Consider the following 23,697-nt stretch of genomic DNA (forward strand, 5'->3'; position numbering starts at 1 on the left):
TAGTTCAAGATGAAATCATCACCATATTTCAAGGGTATTAAACAATTTAAAAAATATAACTAGGTTTTTCATAGCAGAAGAGATAACTCTCAAAGAACTTTCCTAAAAGTTATGTAACAATGGGATAGACTATTCTGTGAATGTGACTTAAATCCTGTCAGTTTCTGTTCAGTAACCAAAGAGTGAATTTGTTTACTGAATTCCTTGTTCAACTGGAAAATCTATCTGCAAGTGGAATCCCATTCCTCTCCAACCCCAGCATTGGTTAATCAAGAAGAAAAAAAAAAAAAAAAAAGGAATATAGGAAGACTACTGGGGTAGTTTTACACTCATAAAGAAGGGTAATGAATGACTGCTTGAACTAAAGGGTGGTATACTGGAATCACCTGCACTGGCCATATTACTGATTCGTTTAGCCCTCTAGAAAATCATTGTACTTCTCTTTATCTGAATTTCTTCATCCATAAAATAGGATTAATATATCTGCCCTGTCTCACATGGATAGGGGTCAAATGTCCTTTCTTCTTAGTAGACAAAAGTTTGTGTGAGCTTTCTAAAAAGTAGCAAGTATTGGGACTATATAAACACGAGATATTCTAAGGTACATAAAGTTTATGCTTTACCTTTTACATCCTGAATAAATATTAACTTTAGGTCAATTAAATAGAGAAATCACTCTCTAGGCATGTTTTCACATGGCATGAACTTCTGCCATCTTTCTGAAGTGACTCACATTAGCTTTTAAAACAATTTATTGGTTTAGTGCAGAAAACTTTTTACCTAAGAACGCTGAGCAGCTTGAAAGAGCATCTTAGCCTATTGGCAGAATTAGATCAGTGCCTCTATTTCTTTAAATCTAATTGTAACACTAGTATTGAAGACCAGTTAAGGTCATTCTACTGTCTCTCTCCATACTGGCCAAGTCTACACTTTGCTATATTTAGACAAGGTATGCCTACCCCATTAAAGATAGGAGACTCAAACCTAGGCATAGGATCACAGCAGTGGGGTTTTATTTCAGCTGGTGAGGGGGGAAGACACTAACCAAAAAAACTAATGATGCATTCCTTGGCAACCAAAAGAACAACCAATGCTCAATTGTATTTCATTCTGAGCAGACGTATAATCTCTAGTATGCACGGAGCAATCTCTATCACAAACTCTGGCATAGTTATGACTAACTTAAAACCTTGAACATCTTTTAGTTAACTCACCCTGCCATGTCTTAACCAGAGACCAAGAGCTGCCCAGGTCAAAAGGGTAAAACATTTCAACAGTTTGGTCTCCTGGGAACTGGAACAAACAGGTTTTTAAACCAGGAATCACCATTGTATCAAAACACCAGGGTCTGGCTGGGCAGAGCCCTCCAGCAGTGTCTGGCTGACAGCCTCCAGGACCTAGCATCCAACAAAAGAACCAAAATGGAGGTAAAGCTGGTTTATGCATTCATTAAAAAAAAAAAAAAAAGTTATAGAACATGGATTTTATAATAAAAATGTGTTGAACTAAGTCAGAGACATGGTAGTTTAGGTAATGGGGGAAACTGCTTGGCTAAACATATTTCTTTAAGTGGCCCCTAAATTTGGAATCAAAATAGTCCGAGAAAAGCTAAGAAAACCCCAATAACAATCAGATGTTTTGGTATCTCCCCAACTGACAGGGGAAAAAATTAAATACATTTAAAGAATGCAGTAAATGTACTTCTGAAACAGAAGTATAGCAAACAGAAATCTGTTTATCTTCATTCAGAGGAAACTGCACATTGCAATTATGAATATTTCCACTGCAGGAAAGATAAGCAGATGTTGGATGTTTTCCCAAAGTTTCTTTAGTCTCACTGAAGAGGTTTATGTATCTGCTTTACAGTTTTTCAGTTAACAGTTAATGCTAAAAAGGAACATTCTGAATGTTTTTTTCTTCATAATACATCTTAACATTTCTACAGTGACATATTTAAACAATAGTACCAAAAAGATAACTAAACATGCAGTTTATATGTTATACTTGTTTCTTTATTTTCCAATATTTACTTCTAAATTAAAAGTTACATAAATAGTTCAGTATTTCAAAAAGAGTAAATTTTGAAAAATTCCATTTTCTGTTTCTTCTGCATTAAACCCTACTTAAAGAAAAATACCTGTATCTAAGTATTCTCAATTGACCCTGAAAACTGAAATAATCCTCTTAGAGGAAAAAATTCTAAGAATGATATATAAAGGTGAGTTTTTTTTTTTCTTTCTTATTAGGGTGTTTAATTTCTGAGAGCTAAACTAGTCTGAGTTTTCTCAAGGTTTTATATGCAAAACCCAGAATTTTTTGCCAGAGCAAATAGGCACTGGATTAAGGCCTAGATAAATAATGTGAATGGCCAGAAAGCAAAAATGGCACATAAAACTTGATTTGTCACATTTCTGAAGATTTATACGTGGTAGGCTGGATAATCTACCTTAATAGCAAAGAATGTTTTAATGGCTTGGAGAATCCCTAACCTTCAGTGCTTAGTTGAGATCAACTAAATATCTAAGCCCAGAGAGGTAGTCTCTCAAACCTCCCAACAAGTTCTTTATAATTAATTTCATAAGTACCTGAATTAAATACAATTAGAAATCTTAATTCCTCTCACAACTTTTTCTTCAAAGTAAGACTTTAAGTCATTTTTGCCTTCTTTTTTTTTTTTTAAATTTTTATTTATTTATGATAGTCACAGAGAGAGAGAGAGAGAGAGAGAGAGGCAGAGACATAGGCAGAGGGAGAAGCAGGCTCCATGCACCGGGAGCCTGATGTGGGATTCGATCCTGGGTCTCCAGGATCGCGCCCTGGGCCAAAGGCAGGCGCCAAACCGCTGCGCCACCCAGGGATCCCTCATTTTTGCCTTCTTGGATATAGTTCAAGGCACTGGAAATGCTTTACTCAATATTGCTTCTTTTTAAACTTACCACATAGGTTGTGACTATTTGTTGAGGAACACAAATATTCAGGCTTTACAGTAACATTCTGAGTTTTCCTTAAGCAAATTCGATTTTTGGAATATCTACTCCAAAATTATTATAAGAGAGACAGAGACAGAGATAATTCAAAAGGCTGTACAATCCTTCTCAATAGAAAATGTTAGTTCAGAATCTTTGTGTTGGGAAATCATGAGTGATTGTTTAAAAATGGAAAAATGAATCTAACTGGTAAGGTCAAAAAGCTTAAAAAGAGTTTACTTAATTTCTAAGTCAAATGCCTGAAACAGTCTATTCCAGGTTCTTAATTTGGGGTGTGAGAGGGGGTTGGGAGGGAAGGTCACTAGATTCCTTTGAGACTCTGATGAAAGCTATGGCCTCTCCTCCAATAAAATAAATGTACTAATCATACTTCTGCATATGATTTCACCGTATCCATGAATTTCTAGTCTAAAACTCTGGTTTTAGAAAGGAACTTGGTAATTGCCGTAAAGAAACCATGGGCAGCTGGGAATTAACAGCCTCCCCACTACCACCACCTCATCTTTTAGCAGGTAACAATTTAGCTTTAACAAGAGGTAAGCGCTGAATGATCGATCTTGGATTTAACTTTGAAACCAGAGGAAACACACAAAAACAGATAAAAATTGGGACTTTCAAAGGGTCTTTTTAATTAATACTTCGGACTTTGCCATTCTAAAAGCGCACAACAGGCAAATCCTTTGAAAAGATCCTCTATTTGTCGCACTATGTTCCTCCCATCTCTCCCCATTTCTGAAAATCCCTCTACAACAAACGTTTATATTACAAGGATCCCCAAGCAGTAGGTGAAAGTTCTAGAGTACTAGATATATTTTATTTTTAAAGATTTTATTTATTTATTCATGAGACACACACACACACACACACACACACACACACATACACAGAGGCAGAGATACAGGCAGAGGGAGAAGCAGGCTCCATGCAGGGAACCCTACGTGGAACTCGATCCGGGGTCTCCAGAATCAGGCTCTGGGCTGAAGGTGGCGCTAAACCACTGAGCCACCCAGACTGCCCCTAGAGTACTAGATATAACAGAATTTCAGTACAATAAAGAAATTTGGACAAGATTTTGAAATTCATTAAAATTAAATCAGACCAAGGGTATCTAGGTGGCTCAGTGGTTGAGCATCAGCCTTTGGTTCAGGCTGTGATCCCGGGTCTGGGATCGAGTCCCACATGAGGCTCCCTGCAAGGAGCCTGCCTCTCCCTTTGCCTATGTCTCTGCGTCTCTCTCTCTATCTCATGAATAAATAAATAAAATCTTAAAAAAAATTAAATTAGACCAGCAAATGAGATTTTACATTTCCTAAACCTGATGGATACTTCAGAAATTTTAACAACTGTCCAGAGCATGCTATGTCATGCACCATGCCATTACAGTACTTATTTTCTAGGAGTGTGAGCAGTCTAAGATCATCAACACATTGAACACTGCTTTATATGGTGATTCATCATAAAGGTAATAACTAGGGTTAGAGCTTTATTGATCTTGTGATTTTATTTTATTTATTTTTTTTTTAAATTTTTATTTATTTATGATAGTCACACAGAGAGAGAGAGAGAGAGAGAGAGGCAGAGACACAGGCAGAGAGAGAAGCAGGCTCCATGCACCGGGAGCCCGACGTGGGATTCGATCCCGGGTCTCCAGGATCGCGCCCTGGGCCAAAGGCAGGCGCTAAACCGCAGCGCCACCCAGGGATCCCAGATCTTGTGATTTTATAATCCATGCTACATGGGAAAGGATAAATGCAAATTTTGACTGTTACTATAAAGGTTAATGTTTATTACAGTTAACAATCCTTACCTATTGCCATTATGTTCATAAATGCAGTCGCCTCAAATTGTTTAGGTGACTTTTTTGTACCTAGAAATTGATTTATACATTTACATCAAATATCTAGACTTCAGTTTGTGGCTCAATGATTTATTAGGCAGGTACCTGACCATTTTCTCTAAAATAGTACTGCCTACTCCCAGCCTACTTTCCATCTTTTTGTCCTGCTTTGTATTTTCTTTACAACCATATCATCAACTGATTACTCATAATAATTTATTTACATGATGGAATGTAAGTTCTAAGAGCTGAGACTTGGTCTTTTTGGATAACTGATGCATTCCCAGTGCCTAAAATGTTGTAGGTGATTAAAGAATGAATGAATAGATATTTACTAAGTAGAGATTTGAGATTAATTATAGCAAAACACAGACCAGTACAAAAGCATGGGATATAAAGTAACAGACCTTGGATTTCAGTCACTGCTCTTGTGCTTTTTATAGAACCTTGAACAAGTCATTTAATCTCTTTGAACCTCAATCTCTTTCCTTTAAAATGATGCTAAAATATTATTACACAGGGTTGTTGCAAGGATTATAGAAAATAACAGAAGTAAAAACTTGTTGCAAATATTCATGATTATATCCCAGGAGTTATTCTTGGAAAATTGACAGAAAATTCTGTAAAACAGATCAATCCTGAGAAAACAAGTTATTTCAAGTCCCCTTATCCTTTGTCTTGCAGATCTGTAGAGGCAGAAGGAAGTAATGAGAAAGAACAATGTTAAAAGAGATGGGCTTGAATTTCTCTTACTAGGTGGCTGACCTTTAGAAAATCTCTTAACCTCTCTGAGGCTTAATTTTCCTATCCATAAAATGAAGGGGGCAAATACTGCCTTAAAAGTGTAGTTGTTTGATTCACATGTTATACTAATTGTGAAAGCACTTTAAAAATAAAATGCACAGGGGCACCTGGGTGGCTCAGTGGTTGAGTGTTTGCCTTTGGCTCAAGTAGTGATCCTGGGGTCCTGGGATTGAGTATCACATGGGGATCCCAGCAGGGAGCCTGCTTCTCCCTCTGCCTCTCTGTGTCACTCATGAATAAATAAGTAAAATCTTAAAAAATATATATGCATATATAATACACAAATAATATGTTTTTATTGAAACCAATTAACTGCCATTCGTTAAAGAAAATCCTAATCTTGTTTGTTCCACCAGTCAAATGGAAGGTGATATTCAAGAATGTGTTCACATAGACTACAGGCAGAAGCATACATACTCCTAATTCTTGCTGCAGGTTCTCCAACTTTGGTGAGAGGATGGAATACAACAGAAAATGATGGAATAGGAAGGTATAGAATGGGAAAAGGAAACAGAGGTTCAGAAAGACACTGAGTAAATAGCAAAGCTCTCATCTATTTAACTTCATATCCCACAGGCAGCACTAGCTTCATGGATGTGTGATCTGTGTAGTTACACAGGGTGGGTGCTTGGAAGGGCCCTACACTTGGTTTAATGTTCTGCTGTTGCTGTCTTGAAATTCTTAATTCTTTTTGAACAAGGGGTCCCATGTTTTTGTTCTGCACTAGGCCCTGCAAATTAGTTGGCTGGTCCTGCTCACAATCTTTCCATTAGACTAGAGGACAAGGACAATAGCTTATAATTTCAATAGCTCTGTATACAGGAACCACTGCTAACTTAAAGGACAGTCACCAAAAAGGAAACCTTTAAACAGGCTGGTAGATAACATATTTGTAATACTTGAATTCTAAAATGAGCAAAATACTACTTAAAAGCCAATTTAATTTTTTTATAACTTTATTTCATGAGAGACACACAGAAAGAGGCAGAGACATAGGCAGAGAGAGAAACAGGCTCCCTGTAGGGATCCCCATGTGGTACTCAATCCCAGGACCCCAGGATCACAACCTGAGCCAAAGGCAGATGCTCAACCACTGAGCTACTCAGGTGCCCCCAAAGCTAATTTAATTAAAAAGCATTAGCCCAGGCAGCCCCAGTGGCTTAGCAGTTTAGTGCCGCCTTCAGTCCAGGGCGTGATCCTGGAGACCTGGGATCGAATCCTATGTTGGACTCCCTGCATGGAGCCTGCTTCTCTCTCTGCCTGTGTCTCTGCCTCTCTCTCTCTCTCTGTGTCTCTAATAAATAAATAAAATTAAAAAAAAAAAAAAAAAGCATTAGCCCTTGAGCACCTGAGTGGCTCAGTTGGTTGAGTGCCCAACTCTTAATTTTGGCTCTGGTCATGATCTCAGGGTTGAGGCATGGAGCCCTGCCCTGGGTTTAGTGTTCAGCAGGGAGTCTATTTGAGATTCTCTCTCTCCATCTTCCTCTGCCCCTCGCCTCTCATGGTCATACAGGTGAGTAGGCATGCACATGCGTGCTCCCCTTCTCTCAAATAAATTCTTATTTAAAAATAAGAATTCTTAAAAATATTCTTAAAGTATTCTTAAAAATACTTTTTTTTTTTTAAAGTATTAACTCCAATTAGAAATGCAAATGGCATACTTCTTTCCTATCTTTGTGATCCTCATAATGGGCAAAAAGGTAATGTTAGTAAATGAAATACTGGAATCTAATCTCATTGACTTTCCATTCTGAAACCCAACATAAGATCCTATGATGGTGGATTATCTTTGGTTTTGATTTAATATCTGTTATCTCACAGTAAGCAAAGTGACACTGCCACATAAATCATTTCTGGAGTGAAATCTCTAACACAACCCAATTCAATTAAATCACACCCTTTAAATAATGTTGTTTATTTCTGCTTCTGCTGACTACAGAGGCAGTTGGTGGTTTTTCTTTGACTGAAGTGGAGACGCTGAAGCTGCTAAAAGGAACATTTCCCAGGTCCCAATTCAGTTTCTGATGTCTGCAAGCCAAAAACATGCCTTTTCCCCTGAAATCTGCACTGAGTCTATACTAGTCCATTTTGACCTTTGGACTCCTTATCAGTCACCTTGGGTCTCTGACAGTAGTTGGGAGAGGCCAACCCACAGAGGTCCACTCTCTGTGAACAAAAGCTGGCTATGTAAAAGCGATGAGCTGTGGGCAGAGATACCATCTGAAGAGAAGGTGCTGAACTCATCCTCTGTGTGCCAGCAGCATGTCCAGGACTGCTGCCACTACAAAAAGTGAAACTTTTTCTCAAAAATGTTTTCTCAAAAATGTTTTCTCTCCCAAAATGTTTTCTCTCCCGGTGATTTAAACATATATCTTCATTAAGGAAGCAGCTGGATTTCAGATAGAGGCAGGCAACCACTACTACTGAAACCAGTGTGCAACTGTGATCTGCACTCTAACGCTCGGTTCCTTTTTCCTTCTCATCTTTCTTTCTTTCCTTTTTTTAAGTCGGCCAGAGGAACCACTCTAGTTACTGTTTAGATCTGCCAGTGACATTTCAAGGTAATATTCTGTAAGAGCTTTAGGAAATATACACACCCTTCTCCTTTCTCCAATACTCAATACTCATATAATCTCAAAGATGAAAACTTTTGTTTCAAGAATTTAGCAGCTTGCTCCCTAAAAGAGTTAACCTCCTCACATCGAGAGATATACCCACTCCTTCCTATGGATAGGATCAGGAAATTCTAACTTCATGAGTATAGTTAGAATAGTTAACAAACTAATATATTTGATCATCTTTTTAAATTTCACGGTCTTTAGTAAGATGGTACTATGGAAAATCTCAATGCTGAGTAATACTTCCTAAACAGAAAACAATGAAATGTTGCTCAAGGTCTGAGCAGCAGGAGTTTGCTGCAGGATCCTAGGTAAGTCTGTTTATCTTTTGGGTCTAAAAGTCTCTAAGTCAAAAATGGTGCTGATTTTAGAATAAAATGAAAAAAGGTAAAACAAACTTAGATTCATAAACACTACAAATATATTCAACAACATCTCAGAATAATTAATCTTATCAACATACTATTATTTCATCTATTAGTTCTATACAAATAGTTCACAAATTAAAGCATTTTCCATTAGTGCTTAGGTATGAAATAGCTTCCTGACAGGAAAAGGCAAATGAGGATCGATTTTTCTGGGTCTCCAAGCAGTTCAGATGAATTAAAGAATAAAACTGGGGATCCCTGGGTGGCTCAGCGGTTCAGCGCCTGCCTTTGGCCCAGGCCGTGATCCTGGAGTCCTGGGATCGAGTCCAGCATCGGGCTCCGGGCATGGAGCCTGCTTCTCCCTCTGTCTGTCTGTCTCTCTCTATCATGAATAAATAAATAAAATCTTAAAAAAAAAAAAAAGAATAAAACTGTATTTACCTTGATTTCACTTTTTATCACTTCAAGTGAATTTTATCACTTAGTAATTCATTCAGGAAAATGAATTACTAAAATTGTTGGTGGGAGTGAGACTGGTACATTTCTCGTAAACAAACTAGCAATCTATTAAAAGCCCTAGAAATAGGCCTACCCTTTGGCCTAAAAATCCTAGAATTAGGCTTTCGGATATTTCTTTTGTGGATATGTGCAAAGACTTAGGCACATGGATATTCATTAACTTTTGTTTATGGCTGCAAGAAACTGGAATAGTCAAAATGTGCAATAGGACAGATTTTGAATCAGTTCTATGGAAAACAAATAACTCTTAAAAAATGATATGAAAGAAATGTGTTTGAGGACAATGGCAGGATATTTGCAACATGCTAAGTGAAAGAATCAGATTACAAAGCAGTAGATAGAGGACAGTTCCATTTTTAAAAGTATATACATACACACACAGAGAAAGCCTGGATAATGTTAATAGTAAAGTTCTTTGGGAGATAAGAATGAAAATAATGGTTTTTGTGAGAAAAAGGACTGCCTTAGTTTTTTTTTTTTTTTCTATAATAAATGTGCACCATCTACAAGTATTGAAAAATAACCAATACTTTCTGCTTGGTTTTTAATTATCAGTAAGACCAGTTACATTAAAAAAAATCACTCACCTAGGAGACAAGTTTGCTTTTAAGCTGAGTGGATGGTAAAGAATGAGATATTACCAACTTTACTGAGTATAAAGTAGGTAAGTTTTTTTTTTTTCAAAGATTTTATTTATCAGAGAGAAAGAGAGAGGATGAGAGAGAGAGAGAGAACAAGCAGGAGGGAGGGGTAGAGGGAGGAGCAGACTCCCTGCTGAGCAGGCAGCCGAAGACCCAGAGCCTTGGGATCACCACCTAAGCCAAAGACAAATGCTTAACAGTAGTGGCACCCCAATAGATAAGTTTTTAAAGCAAAAGAGATTCTCTATTTGGAAATTTCTCCAAAAGTGACTTTTAAGAGTGCCATAAAGAACAGCACTGGAATTCAATATTTGTTAATTTTGATTTTAATTGAAGAAGAGACTAGATGTTATTATTTTTTTAAAGCACAATAAACATTTTCTGAAAAACAGGGCATATAGCCTTGCTGAGAAGTTCTCCAAGCATCAAAAATGGCAACAAAAAACAAAGAGAATTCTGGTAGTGTGGGAATAGTTAATTGACCCCAGAAGAGCCGCAGAAGAGAACAAGCTCCAACTCACCGATAGTTAAAAAGACTGAAGTATGTTCTCAACAGACATACTCAAGTACTTCCAAGGAGGTAATAAAAAAGTATGATTAAAACAATAATGGCTTTTCATTTTTAAGATAGAGAGATGATAACTAGCCAGTCTACAATTTTCAGTTTTGCTTTAATTTTGAAAAAAAAAATTAATCTGGTTTTAAATTTATTTACTTGGAATTACGAAGTAGAAATAAGGGTGCAATTTCTCTTGTTTTCTCAGTCTGCTATTTTCTCTCAGTATAGGAGAGTATAATAAGGAACAATCTGCAAAAGTTTTAGTACTGTGTTGCAGTAACTCATCTTTGAATTTATATCAGTAAACTATCTTTTGGGCTAGGGTAACATGGCACTTACTCTTGATCTTTATTAATTGATGTGTAATTGTGGGTCTATTATGTGTGTAAAAGATCCAGGTCCACTTGGATGGTTTGCATATGTATTTGACTTAGAAACTAAGGAGCTGCATTGCTTACAGAACACTAAGTTGAGCCATTAATAGGCAACCAGGCCATTAAACTGGTAACCCAGCCAATAAGAACAAGGACAAATAGTTATCAGAACACCCCACCCCTTATATCTCACCCTACTGTAAATATTACAAGCCCTCTGTGCCATGGGAACCACCTTACCTACCACATGATGCTGATATAATAATATCTAGAGTTAAAAGTACCCAGAGGAAGCAGAGAAAGAGGGTTTTGCTTTGAATTACTCAAATGTGCTTTTTTCTTTCTCTTTCCCTTTTTTTTTTTTTTAAACCATAAAGCCACTAACAGATAGATAGTTTAATGATTTCTGTTCTTAGGCTGCCTGTGGGGATTTCACATTGTGCTCCCAGACACTGGTACTGATTCATTAACAGCATTGTAAAACTGGCAGCCTTCCTAAGTAAGCTATGTAAAGTCTGCAAATGTTAATTACTGTGCTGTGTATTCAGTGGGTACTCGATATAACTTGATAAATTCTGTCCCTGATATATGCGAAATACACTCATAGCAATATCCTAAAGAGAATATAATCAGTCTACACAAAAGCCTTTCTGGATTCTCCTTTTTTTTTTTTAACCACAAATGATTAATAGCAGTCCTTTATTGAAAATTAACTATTTGTGGGATCCATGGGTGACTCGGCGGTTGAGTGTCTGCCTTTGACTCAGGGCATGATCCTGGAGTTCTGGGATTGAGTCCCGCATCAGGTTCCCTTCATGGAGTCTGCTTCTCCCTCTGCCTGTGTCTCTGCCTCTCTCATGAATAAATGAATAAAATTTAAAAAGAAAGAAAGAAAATTAATTATTTGTAATATGGCCATAACATCTGCCACATTAGTCTTCCTTTTCTCTCACCACTCAAGTAGCCTTTATCTCTGTTTATACAAATCAAGACATTTAAGACAGGAAGAAATAAAGGTCAGAGTCCCAGCTCAAATCCTACTTCTATAATGCCTTTTCTGATTGGCTCATTTACAATACCTTTCTGTCCTCTGAATATTTAAAGCACTGTTTGGACCATTCATCTGGCACTTAGGACTTGCTGTTTTCTTATTTATCCTTTTATTGACCTGTCTTATATCTTCAACAGACTGAGCATTCCGACCACTAGAACCATGTCTAGTGTTTCTTTTAATCTCCCACCCTTCGCCCAGAATAGGTACAATCGTGACAATGACGCAAATGATAGAATTTTACCATCAGGCTGGCTTACCACTCTGTATTCTAATTCTTTCCCCTATGTTTTAGCTTATATCAAAAGAGCAAAAATATTAGCTACTATTTACTGAGTGCTATTAGCAGTAATTCACAAATATCACATTTAATCCAAATAGGTATTCTAAGCTCCATTTTATTAATGAGGAAATTAAAGCTTACAGCGGTTATATAATATATTCAAGGTCACACAGCTCATAGGTGGTGAAACTTGGAAAGGGACTATGGTCTGCTTCATTCCAAACACTAGACTATTACTATTAGCAACCAGAACAAAGGGTAAGTAAGATTCTGAATATGTGACCCATGAGAACCTCTAAGAATTTTTAAAGAAAATATTTAAGAAATGGGATACTTTAAGAATTGAATGTGAAATTTTACTGGGGACAGATGAGTATCACAGAGGGGAGACTGACAGAATGATCTATACCAAATCTGGTTAAAGGGATATCAAAGTAGTTCAGTTTCATATACTGTTTGACCTATTTCATTCATCTTCTAGGAAAAGAAATATACATTGAGTATTTACAACCTCTTTAGGTGCTGCAACTTTTCAAACTAAAACTCCCCACAAAAATAATAAAAAATAAAAAATTAATAATAACAGAAAATTAAAATATTTTGGTGTTTATGGGAATTGGGTATGTTAATCTTAGGAGAAACAGTATAGGTTCCTTGAACAATAAATATGGGTTTGAACTGCATGAGTCTACTTATATGTAGATTTCTTTCATTAAAAATATTGGAAAATATTTTGGAAATCTGCAACAATTTGAAAAAAATTCACAGAAGAACCATGTGCATAGAAAAAGTCAGAAATCATTGTGAGAATATAGTATATAATACTTATAATATACAAAATACATTTTAATTGGCTGTTTATGTTATTAGTAAGACTTCTGGTCAACAGTAAACTATTAGTAGTTAAATTCTGGGGGTGTTAAAAGTTATACACAGATTTTTCTCTTTTTCTTTTTTTTTAAGATTTTATTTATTTGAAAGAGAGAGAGAGAGCGCGTGAGCATAAGCAGGGGAGTGGGAGAGGGAGAAGCAGGTCCCTCACTGAGCAGGGAGCCTGATGCCTACCTTGATCCTAGGATCCTAGGATGGTGACCTGAGCCAAAGGCAGACACTTATCAACTGAGCCACCCAGGCGTCCTTATACATAGATTTTCTATGCATAGGGGGTCAAGGCTCCTAATTCCTGCCTCATCAGGGGTCAATTGTAATTCCAAGTCTTCCACATCTAAAAACTGTTACAATTTTAAAAAACAACACTCCAAAATAGGCTAACAAGAGGTTTCTCTTTATTCAAACTAATTCAAGCCTCTGGGTTCTGTTGCTTTAACAGACATAATTAATGCCAAAACTCTCAGGTTAGTAAAAGAAGGATCACACCCCTGTAAAACAGATTAATGCAGAAAACAAGAGTTGCTCAATTCACACAAACCTGCAAAAAAGGAAGTGAGCCCAAATTTGCCCTTTGGTGTGCAACACAAGCAATCTATTTATAAATCATGCGCTACATCCTTTCCAAATCACAGGAACACCTAAAAGGCCTTAATGTTCTTAGCACATTTCTTCAGGTTAAACCTAATTATATTAGTGGCAGCAACATCCTGCATCATTCAACAATGCAAAGCTAACTTTAACCCTAGCTTAAAGTAGTTAGGATACCAATTTTTTTTCTTTCACCTTAGAAATTCAGAAACATTATGTGATAGCATCTAAACAACTGGTCTTTGGCCTCAAGGTAGTTTAACATATGGTAATTAAGAGGACTCACATTTACTGGAGAAACCCAAGAAGAGATGTGAGCAACATATGCACAAGTTTGGACCCCTCCATTACCCCAAGGTCCAACAGCTCTTGAAAACAGAGAATGACAACATCCTTAATTATTTAGCTTTGGGTAGTGGTTTCTCAGTACTAAAGAAATTGCTCAATTTTAGGAGTGATTACACATAAGCACACAAGCAAAAAGTAGTAATTTAGGAGGAGAAATCTACTCTCAATTAATCAAAAAGAAATTCTGACTTGAACATATCACAACTTCACCATTCCTGTTCATCTTCATTGTGCAGATTTACTCTTCAGGTAACTTGGTTAAAGCATGGCTCCAGTAAGGTCAAAGTTGAGAGCTCTCTTTTTTTCCCCCTTGGTTCCAAGCCAATTACAGCTCTGACTTCAAACAAACACAAGTGTGGATAAAACCACATAAAGTTATCACCACTAATGAAAACATACATGCACCCTTATACTCTGACAATAGATCATTAACCTTTTCTTCATATTTGAAGTCCATAACACCTGGAAGATTCACTAGATGTAAACTTATTTGATCATCTTTTAAAAAACATTCCCCCTTTTAAGGCTATTTTCTCTATGTAAAAATCAGGTAACTACAAAGACAGTATTAAAATCAAAGAAAAAGAAACACTTCATGACTCTTTTAAATATTACTACTAGTTTCCCTACCCACCAAAGAGAGGAAAAAAGACCTTATATCATAAATAAATGCTTGGTTTCAATCCATTATCAATTATCTATCAATTATTCTAATTCTGTTTGCCCATTTCTGTAGAGGACAAGACGTAGATTTAAAAAGTATCATGGGGATCCCTGGGTGGCTCAGTGGTTTAATGCCTACCTTTGGCCCACGGCATAATCCTGGAGTCCCAGGATCAAGTCCCATGTCGGTCTCTGCACGGAGCCTGCTTCTCCCTGTCTGTGTCTCTGCCTCTCTCTCTCTCTGTGTCTCTCATGAATAAATAAATAAAATCTTAAAAAAAAGTATCATGGATGATAATTATACTTAATGTGAACAAAGACATTTAAAAGTTTGAAAGGCAAAAAAAAAAATCATAAAATTGTAATAGTGGGAGTAAGACTTCTTGGTTCCAGGCTTTTAAAATACGGATAATTTCTGCTAAAGAACGGTTTCAGATATAGAAACAAATGAAAGGCTACACCTAAATTATTCTACAAATCAGACATAAGTGAGACAAAGATAACATCAAAGATTTGACAAATACTCAAAACCTAAAATCTTAAAGAATAGTAAACCAAATCCAGCAATCTGTTAATAAATAATGCAAACAGCATGTAAGGATCTAACTTTAGCAACTCAATATAAGTCACTGCAATACTGGCAAAAGGGGGGAAATATTACCATTCCAACAGATGCCCAAAAAGCATCTAATAAAATTCAATAACTATGTATACTGATATAGGTTGATTAGGTATACAGTTGACCCTTGAACATGTGGGGGTCAAGGGAACCAAGCCCCCACAAAGTCAAAAACCTGCAAGTAACTTCTGATTCTCCAAAAACTTAATAGTCTACTGTCGACCTTCTGGGTCAACAACATAGTCAAACAACAATATAGTCAACAGTCAATAATACATATTTCACATATGTATTATACTGTATTCTTACAATAAAGTAATCTGGAGAAAAGAATATATTATTCAGAAAATCGCAAGGAACAGAAAATACATTTAAAGTACTGATTGTAAAAAATATTCTGTGTATAAGTAGACTTGTATAGGTAAAATTCATGTTGTTCAAGGATCAACTATAGCAGGAAATATCCTCAACTTGATAAACAGTCTATGCCAGAACATATAGCACAAAATACCCCTATTTACAAAGCATAAGAAACATTCCTTGTACAATGGAAAACAAGATAAGACCATTAGCACTGCTAGTATTTAACATTACTTTAGAGCTCTAGTCAAAGCAATGCATTTATAAACATTCAGACAAAATTTATTTACAGGTGATATAATTATCCACCCAGAAAAGTGAAAAAAATTGCTTTAAAAATCTACTGGATATTTGGATCAAGCAAGAACTCAGCAAGGTGGTCTGATATAAAAGCAAATATACAAAGAATGGGGCACCTGGGTGGCTCAGTTAAGTGCCCGACTCCTGATTTTGGCTCAGGTCATGATCTCAGGGTAAAGATCAAACTCTGCACTGGGTCTGGATTCTGCTTAAAATTCTTTTTCCCTCCCTCTGCCCCCTCACCTAAGGTGCATGAGTTCTTGCATGCATGTACTCTCTCTTAAACAAAATTATGTGTGTGTGTGTGTGTGTGTGTGTGTGTGTGTATAGTTTTGCTAAACACAGTGAATAATTACAAAATGTTATGGGAAAGAAGAGTTCAAGAAAAATATTTAGATATCTTAACAAAAACTTTATGAAACACCCATGAACATAACCAGTAAGAAATGTGTAACTGCTGTATGAGGAAAAGAATAAAATTTAAATGAAAAATATTTAGAAAATAGTAGACACATACCACATTCCTCATTGAGAAAGCTCATTTCACAAAGCTGTTAATTCTCCCCAAAACTAATTCAGTACAATTTCAATCAAAATCCTAATAGGAGTTTTTATTTTTACCTTTTAAAATTTTATTTAAATTCCATCAACACATAATGTATTATTGGTTTCAGAGACAGAGGTCAGTGATTCATTAGTCTTATACAACACCCAGGGCTCATCACATTCCATGCCCTCTTATTTTTTTTTTCCATGCCCTCTTAATGTCTATCACCCAGTTACCCCATCCCTCCCACCCCCCCACCCCCATCTAATAGGATTTTTTAAAGTCGAAATTGATAAGGTGTTTCTAATACTTATCTGGAAAATAAAATAAGCAAGAATAGCTAATACACTGAAAAACAGGGGCACCTGGCTGGCTCAGTCAGTAGAGTGTGTGACTCTTGATGTCCAGGTTATGAGCTTGAGTCCCATGTTGGATAGAGAGATTACTTAAAAATAATGAGGGTGTGCTTTCAAAAGAATTTGAGGGGCACCTGTGTGGTTCAGTGGTTAAGCTGTTGCCTTCAGCTCAGGGCGTGATCCCTGGGTCCAGGGATTGAGTCCTGCCTGGGGCTCCCTGAGGGAAGCCTGCTTCTCCCTCTGCCTATGTCTCTGCCTCTCTCTGTGTCTCTCATGAATAAAAAAATAAAAAAATAAAATCTTAAAAAAAAATCGAAATATCCACTAAATCCCCATAGTAAGTATACAATGTGGTACTGATGTCATGAACAGAAAAACATCAACAGGATTTACTTGTACAGAAGCAGACTCCAAATATCTATTAGAATTTAATATATAGTAGGTGTAGCATTTCAGATCAGCAAAGTAAGAATGGACTAAATAATGATATTGGAATACATGACTATCCATTTGGAAAAAAGGTAAAGTTACATCCTTGTCTCAGGTTTTAGAGAGTGAAATATTTAAAAAGTATACACATATTAGAAAAAACACAGTAAAATATTTTATAATCCTGGAAGTACAGGAAGGGTTTTTTAATTAAGATACAAAACTCTGAAATCATAAGAGAAAATACTAGATTTTATTACACAAAATTAAAAGCTTTTATAACAGGATGCAAAGTTAAAAGACATGCAATGAGCTGGTAGAAGAGTTTTTTTTTTTTTTTTTTAAGATTTTATTTATTTATTTATTCATGACAGACAGAGAGAGAGAGAGGCAGAGACACAGGCAGAGGGAGAAGCAGGCTCCATGCAGGGAGCCTGACGTGCGTGGGACCCGATTCCAGGTCTCTAGGATCACACCCCATGCTGAAGGTGGCGCTAAACCGCTGAGCCACCGGGGCTGCCCGGTAGAAGAGGTTTTTGCCACATATTTAGAACATACAGACTACGCCAAAAAGAAACAAATACCAACAGAAAAATGGTCATAAGTACAAACACACAAATAAGAAAGATGAAAACGACCAATAAACAATATAAAAGGATACTTAAGCCTCTCTAGTAATAAGGGAATTGCAACAGAGAAACATTTAAGACTGCCTGTGTCTGCATCCTGGTTGTATGACCTTAGACAAGTTACTCAACATCTCTGTGCCTCTCATCTGTAACTGAGTATATCTAATTCACAAGAAAGAAAGAATTAGATAATATGATCAGTATTCATAATAATGCTTGGTACACAGTAAGAGTTCAATAAAAAATTAACTGCTATTTAATATTGTTATTAACATTACCAGGGTTGGTGAAGGTAGATTCTTACAGCTGGTAAAAGCTTTTTTAGAAAGCAGTTTGGCAGTATGCATCAAATTTTTAACATATCCATACCACTAGACCCAGAATTTCCACTACTAGAAATTTATCTAAAGAAACGTTCCCACATATAAACAATGGTATCAGCAGAATGCAGGATTGTAGAAGCTCTGTATGTGGAGACAGGAAATGCTGGTTCTAGTTTCAGTTCTACCGATAACAAATCATGTAACTGCTATGCAAAAAATCATTTCACCATTACAATTTTGTTAGTTTATTATTCCATAAAATGTGGATGATGACTTGCCCAATCTGCCTCAGAGTAATACTTAAGGGTTGTGGTTCTCAAAGTGTAGTTCCTGGACCAGCATCATCTAGGAATTTATAAGAAATGCAAATTATGCATACTCATCCCAGACCTACAGAGTCAGAAACTCTTGGGGTGTGGGCAGCATTTGTGGTTTATTTTGTTTTTGTTTGTTGTTTAGAGAGGCAAAGAGAGAGAAGTTTGGGGAGGGGCAGTGGGAGAAGCAGAGAGAGAATCTTAAACAGACTTGATGCTTAGCCCCACACAGGCTTAATCTCACCTGAGATCATGATCTGAGCAGAAATCAAGAATCAGATGGTTAACCAACTAAGCTACCCAGATGCCCAGGCAGCAATTAAATAAGTTGTTTAGGTGACTCTCATAGAAGCTTAAGATCAGAGATGAGGACATGTGAAGTCACTTGGATAACTACAGAGCAGAACTCAAAGATTTCTAGTACTATTACTAATTAACACAAAAATTAAAACTGTTTCTACCTTTCAGTTTCACAAAATGTTACATTTTGGATAACCATCTGGATATGCTCCTGTTGCTAAGCTTGAGCTTTAGAAAGCCTTGATGTGAAGCTAAGAAATCAAACTCATATATGAAATCAAGTAATAAATACAAGTATCTTAAGTCAAGGATAAAAAGCTCAAGGTAACCTGTTTAACAAGTCAAGCAATGTCCCAAGCACTTAAGTTCCAAGATTTCTTTTTTTTAAATTTATTTATTTTTAATTAATTTTTTACTTCCAAGATTTCTGATCAGAGGTTTTTATAATGGGAGGTTTCATAAATGGGTTTTAGTGGTAGCCTCTGCCAGCATTTTATCTATAATTCTTGATCTTTCTCTGAACTTTGTAGGACACAAAAATAACCACGTATTTGATAAGCTGTTTGGCATATACCAGTAACACCAGAAGGCCCCTTGCTCAGCAGCTATATCTCTGCTGCTGGGACTGGAGCTTGGCTTCTTAAAACAAGATAGGCTTCCATATCTTTCAGAAATTCTGATTTCTGTTTTATTGAAAAGTATGTATAGACTCTTAAAGGGTATGGAACTTTTCATGATTATTTCAGATGTCTCATTTAAGACTCCTGAAATTTGATCACATGATGCTCTGGGTTGCTCACATATTTTTTTTCTAGTAGGATTTAAACTTATGACAGTAACTATTCTTAGTTTCTGGAGTAAATTTAATCACCTCTTAATGTTCTTCATTGATACCATTCAACCCCATATTTGGTACAACGAAAAAGGGAGATCATAATCTCTAATAAAATACAGTAATATCTGAGCTATGCTCTAATTTCACTATGTATAACAGTTCAAAGTCCAGAAATTAGAATGAGCCTGTGAAATCATCAAATAGGTGTTTAAACACTATACTCTAAAGGTCATGAACTTTCTCCATAGGCTTGCCCCCAGGATCTCACTCTATTACTCTAGCCTTTTTACTGACACAGTTCTCATAGGATTTGTTACTTGGTTTCTAAACCTACAGCAAATTTTAGGCAGCAAAGGAAAATAAAACAAAGGTTCTTACAAGTGGGTTCTCAGCAGTGCCAAGAGAACCATCCAGCTAAGACTGGTCATGTGTCAAAGTACTCCCTTCCCTAAACATACACTTAAAATTTTATTTTTAAAGATTTTGTTTATTCATAAGAGATACACAGGGAGAGAGGCAGAGACACAGGCAGAGGGAGAGGCAGGCTCCCTGAGGGGAGCCTGATGTGAGACTCGATCCCAGGACCCCAGGATCACGCCCTGAGCTGAAGGGAGAAGTTCAACCACTGAGCCACCCAGGCGTCCCTTAAAATTTTTTTGGAGTCAGTATTCACTTAGGATCCTGAATTTTAATCTTTTAGTTGCTCCCACCAGTTGCTGCTATTTATAATCTGGCATGACAGGGATATGCTCACACTAGTTGAGCTTTACAGTATCAAGCCTTAGAAATAATACTTCCTTTTGGGAAGGAGATTAACTTTTTATAAGATCACATTTCTTTGAGAATCTGATTAAAAATACATTTATCTGCAAAACATTTTCATACGATCTCAAGGAGTTTACTGACCTTCTAAAGCCAGTCCATAAAATACTAGGCGACCACAGATTCAATTTAAGATTTTTTGCATTACATGCCAAAAATGCATGTTTTAACAAAATTTTCGGTTTTATCTTTATCAGAATGATCGCTAAAGATTTTTAAATGACGATGAACTCAGCGACACTATGAATGCAAATAAAAATGATGGCTAATGTAATACTAATGAATACATTTTAGGAGAAGAGAAATTTGGATATTAAATCTCTTATAAAGAAATGTGACAAAGACAAAAATGAAAAAGAAATATTCTGCAAATTCTTTATAAGACTGTCTACCTTAGCAAATCTTAGTGTAAGCAAATACATTTTTCACTGCTAAGTTGAAGATGTCAGCAGTTAAGGACAATTCCCAAGATTAAGTCTCAAAAGTGACCTTGTAACTACTAAGAATATAATTTTATAGTGGTTGAGAGCACCAGTGTGGGAAACATCTGGATTCTAAGGACAGTTTTGTCACTTACTAAGCTACATGGCCTTAAGCAACTACTTAACTTCTTTAAATCTCAGTTTCATCGTCTGTAAATAAAACAAAAAGATTCACAGAGTTGCTGTTATTATTAAATGAGACAATATACATTAAACTCTTAGCACAGTGACAAGCGGTCAACAAATGGAAGTTCTTAATTATTGTTCAATTTCAATTAACTCATTTTTTGTGCAGGGGTTTATAGTTTGCAAAGTGTTACTGGCACATATGATTTCTTACGATTCTCTGGATTAGGAACCTCATTTTTACAGTGGAAGAAACTGAAGACAAATGATACCCAAAGACAGTAACTAGTCAGAAAAGAAATTTGGGCTTAATTTGATTATACTAGGAACTAAAATGCAACATTCCTTTTCTCCCCCAAAGCTGAGAAGCTCTACCTTTTAAATTTTGTTTAATCTTCTTAAAAATCATAGTTAAATATACATAACATAAAATTTGCCACCTCAACCATTTTAAAGTGGCATTAAATATAGTCACATCATTGTGCAACCATCACCACCATCCATCCCCCAGAACTTTTTCTTCTTTCTGAAATTGAAACTCTATCAAACACAAATTTCTCATTCCCCCTTCCCCAAATCCTGAGGATTACTTTAGGTACCTCATATAAATGGAATCACACAGTACTTGTCCTCTGTCACTGGCTTATTTCACTTAGAATGTCTTCAAAATTTATCCATGTTGTAGCATGTGTCAGAACTTCCTTCTTCTCTAAGGTTGAATAATATTCAGCTGTATTACATTACACATTTGTTGTATCCATCTTTCTATTGATGGACATGTGGGTTGATCTTCCTATTTTTTAAATACGTTTTTCAAGTATTGTTAACACTATTGAGATTGGTTATCCAGTTTTAGATTATTCCTTCCTTTCCTTTTCTTTTACTCCATTTAAAAAAATGCAAGTAAGTAATTGATTTAATTTTGTACATTCACAGCAGTAAAATCAATTTTTTTGCGTGTGGCTATTTTTTGTAGGAGCACCACTGTGAATCAACACAAAAGAAAAACACCTGAAACTCAAATAAATTTAATTTGATTTGGTGGGCAAAGCAAACCATTAATTAAAATATATTAGATGTAAGATTATTTATAAATCACATAACTGGCTATTCTTGGAACCTTTAATAGAGATAATGGAAAGTTTCTATTGTTGGACATAAAAGTTTTCCAGTGTTGACCTGGGAAGGAGACAGCAGCGTTGCTTAAGTACCAGGAATCTGGGAAAACCTCAGTAGTTGACGCTCCTGGAAGGACTCGAGAGTACTAATACACTACCTAAAGTAACCCTAACCACTCCACTGGTTTAAGGATGCAACCTGCATAGACACAGTTCCTCTACTCTGCGTTCTATAGATAGCGTTGAGGGGAGATTAACCACAAGGTTCCGCACACAGTTCTCAGAAACAGCTAAACCACAAAGGAAGGGAAGGACAACAACTCTAGAGACTTCAAAAACAGCGACGATTTAAAGATGCGTTGAATCTTGCACTTCCGTGAATGAAGGTGTGCAGGCGGACTTGCACTACTATAGGGGGAGACTAAAAGAATAGCCAAACTACTGAAATCCAGATTACAGCCAGCAGGAGCGAAGAATGGACAGCCTTCCTTTGTTAACGGCTTGCAACAGAAACCTATAGTCACCGCAAACTTACTCGAAACAACAAAAACCCCAAACAACACAGATCACTAGCAGGACCCGCAAGGGAGTCCAAACGTTTCCGGGCGCCGTTTCAGAAGCTACAGACCGCCCTGCACCCCTAGAGTCTCCTGTTCAGCTGTCACTCGGTCCCCACAGACAACTTCCCAGGGACGAATGCACTTTGTGCTTCCCTCAAGGTTTACCAGAAATTCTCGCAAAGGGTTCTCCAATCCGCCCAGCCCCCGGGGACACGATCTGCCTCCAAGAATTACCCCACACCTCCACCCCACTGTACCCCTGGACACCTCGAAACCTCCAAGCACGCAGGGTGCGATTTCGCTCTCGCTCTCTTGCTCCCCATGATGTTGGGGAAAGCGGCTGCTGAAACGCAAACTTTCCCAGCTTTCGAAGGGCGGGAGGGCGCGCGGCGCACTCACAGCTGGTTGATGGCGTTCTGCGAGATGACCGCGTTGGCGGAGAAGTAAGGGATCATGTCGGGGCCACCGAGGCTGCAGGTGCAGGCGGGGGACGCCTTCCTCTCGTGGGCCAACGTGCTCAGGGTCATGGGGCCAGCTCAAGGAGCACAGCTCCGCATCTTGGCGCCCGCCCGGTTCGGGCACGAGGCGGTCGCGTGGGGCTCCGTCGGGCCAGAGGCGCGGGCAGCCCGAGCTCCCCGCGTCCAAACTGGGCCCGCCGGGTTGTGCGGAGGCCGTCGCCGCAGCCCTAGGGCTCGGCTGTGAAGTCCCGGCGGCTGGGCGCCACCACCAGCCCGCCCCAACCCGCGTCCGGGGCGGGGCGCTGCGGCGGGGCGGGCCCAGAGGGCGGAGAGAGTCCGAGGAGCCAAGAGGGTCCGCCCTTTGGGCGCTCCGCCCCTGAGCTCGTGGCACCTACCGTTGCGGGCATCTCCGAGTGCCGGGAAGGTTCCGCACCCAGATGCCGCGGCTCGCGTTAAGGAGTGAAGCGAGCCTGGGGTAGGCAAGAAAGGTTAGCGTTTCTTGGGAATGTTTCCATAGCAAGATCCTGCTTCGTGAACGACTCTACACATTGAACTCGAAACCCCATTTTTTCAAATGTTCTTAAAACT

The 23,697-nt window shown here is 37.6% G+C and overlaps 1 protein-coding gene across 5 annotated transcripts in view; it reads right to left on the minus strand.

Annotated features, from left to right (window-relative positions):
• SSH2 (slingshot protein phosphatase 2) overlaps nucleotides 1–23,697 on the minus strand; it is a 238,819-nt gene that overhangs the window by 80,913 nt on the left and 134,209 nt on the right. The window contains exon 1 of one of the 5 annotated variants that reach the window (XM_025476265.3): nucleotides 23,051–23,377. The exons of the other annotated variants lie outside the window; for them this stretch is intronic. Within the exon in view, the coding sequence (XP_025332050.1) occupies nucleotides 23,051–23,178 (128 nt within the window). The 5' untranslated portion in view covers nucleotides 23,179–23,377. Of the gene's footprint in view, nucleotides 1–23,050; nucleotides 23,378–23,697 lie in introns of those variants that run through there. 5 annotated transcript variants of the gene reach the window in all.

Source organism: Canis lupus, chromosome 9 (genome assembly GCF_003254725.2).
Source record: "Canis lupus dingo isolate Sandy chromosome 9, ASM325472v2, whole genome shotgun sequence".
NCBI classification, from domain to species: domain Eukaryota; kingdom Metazoa; phylum Chordata; class Mammalia; order Carnivora; family Canidae; genus Canis; species Canis lupus.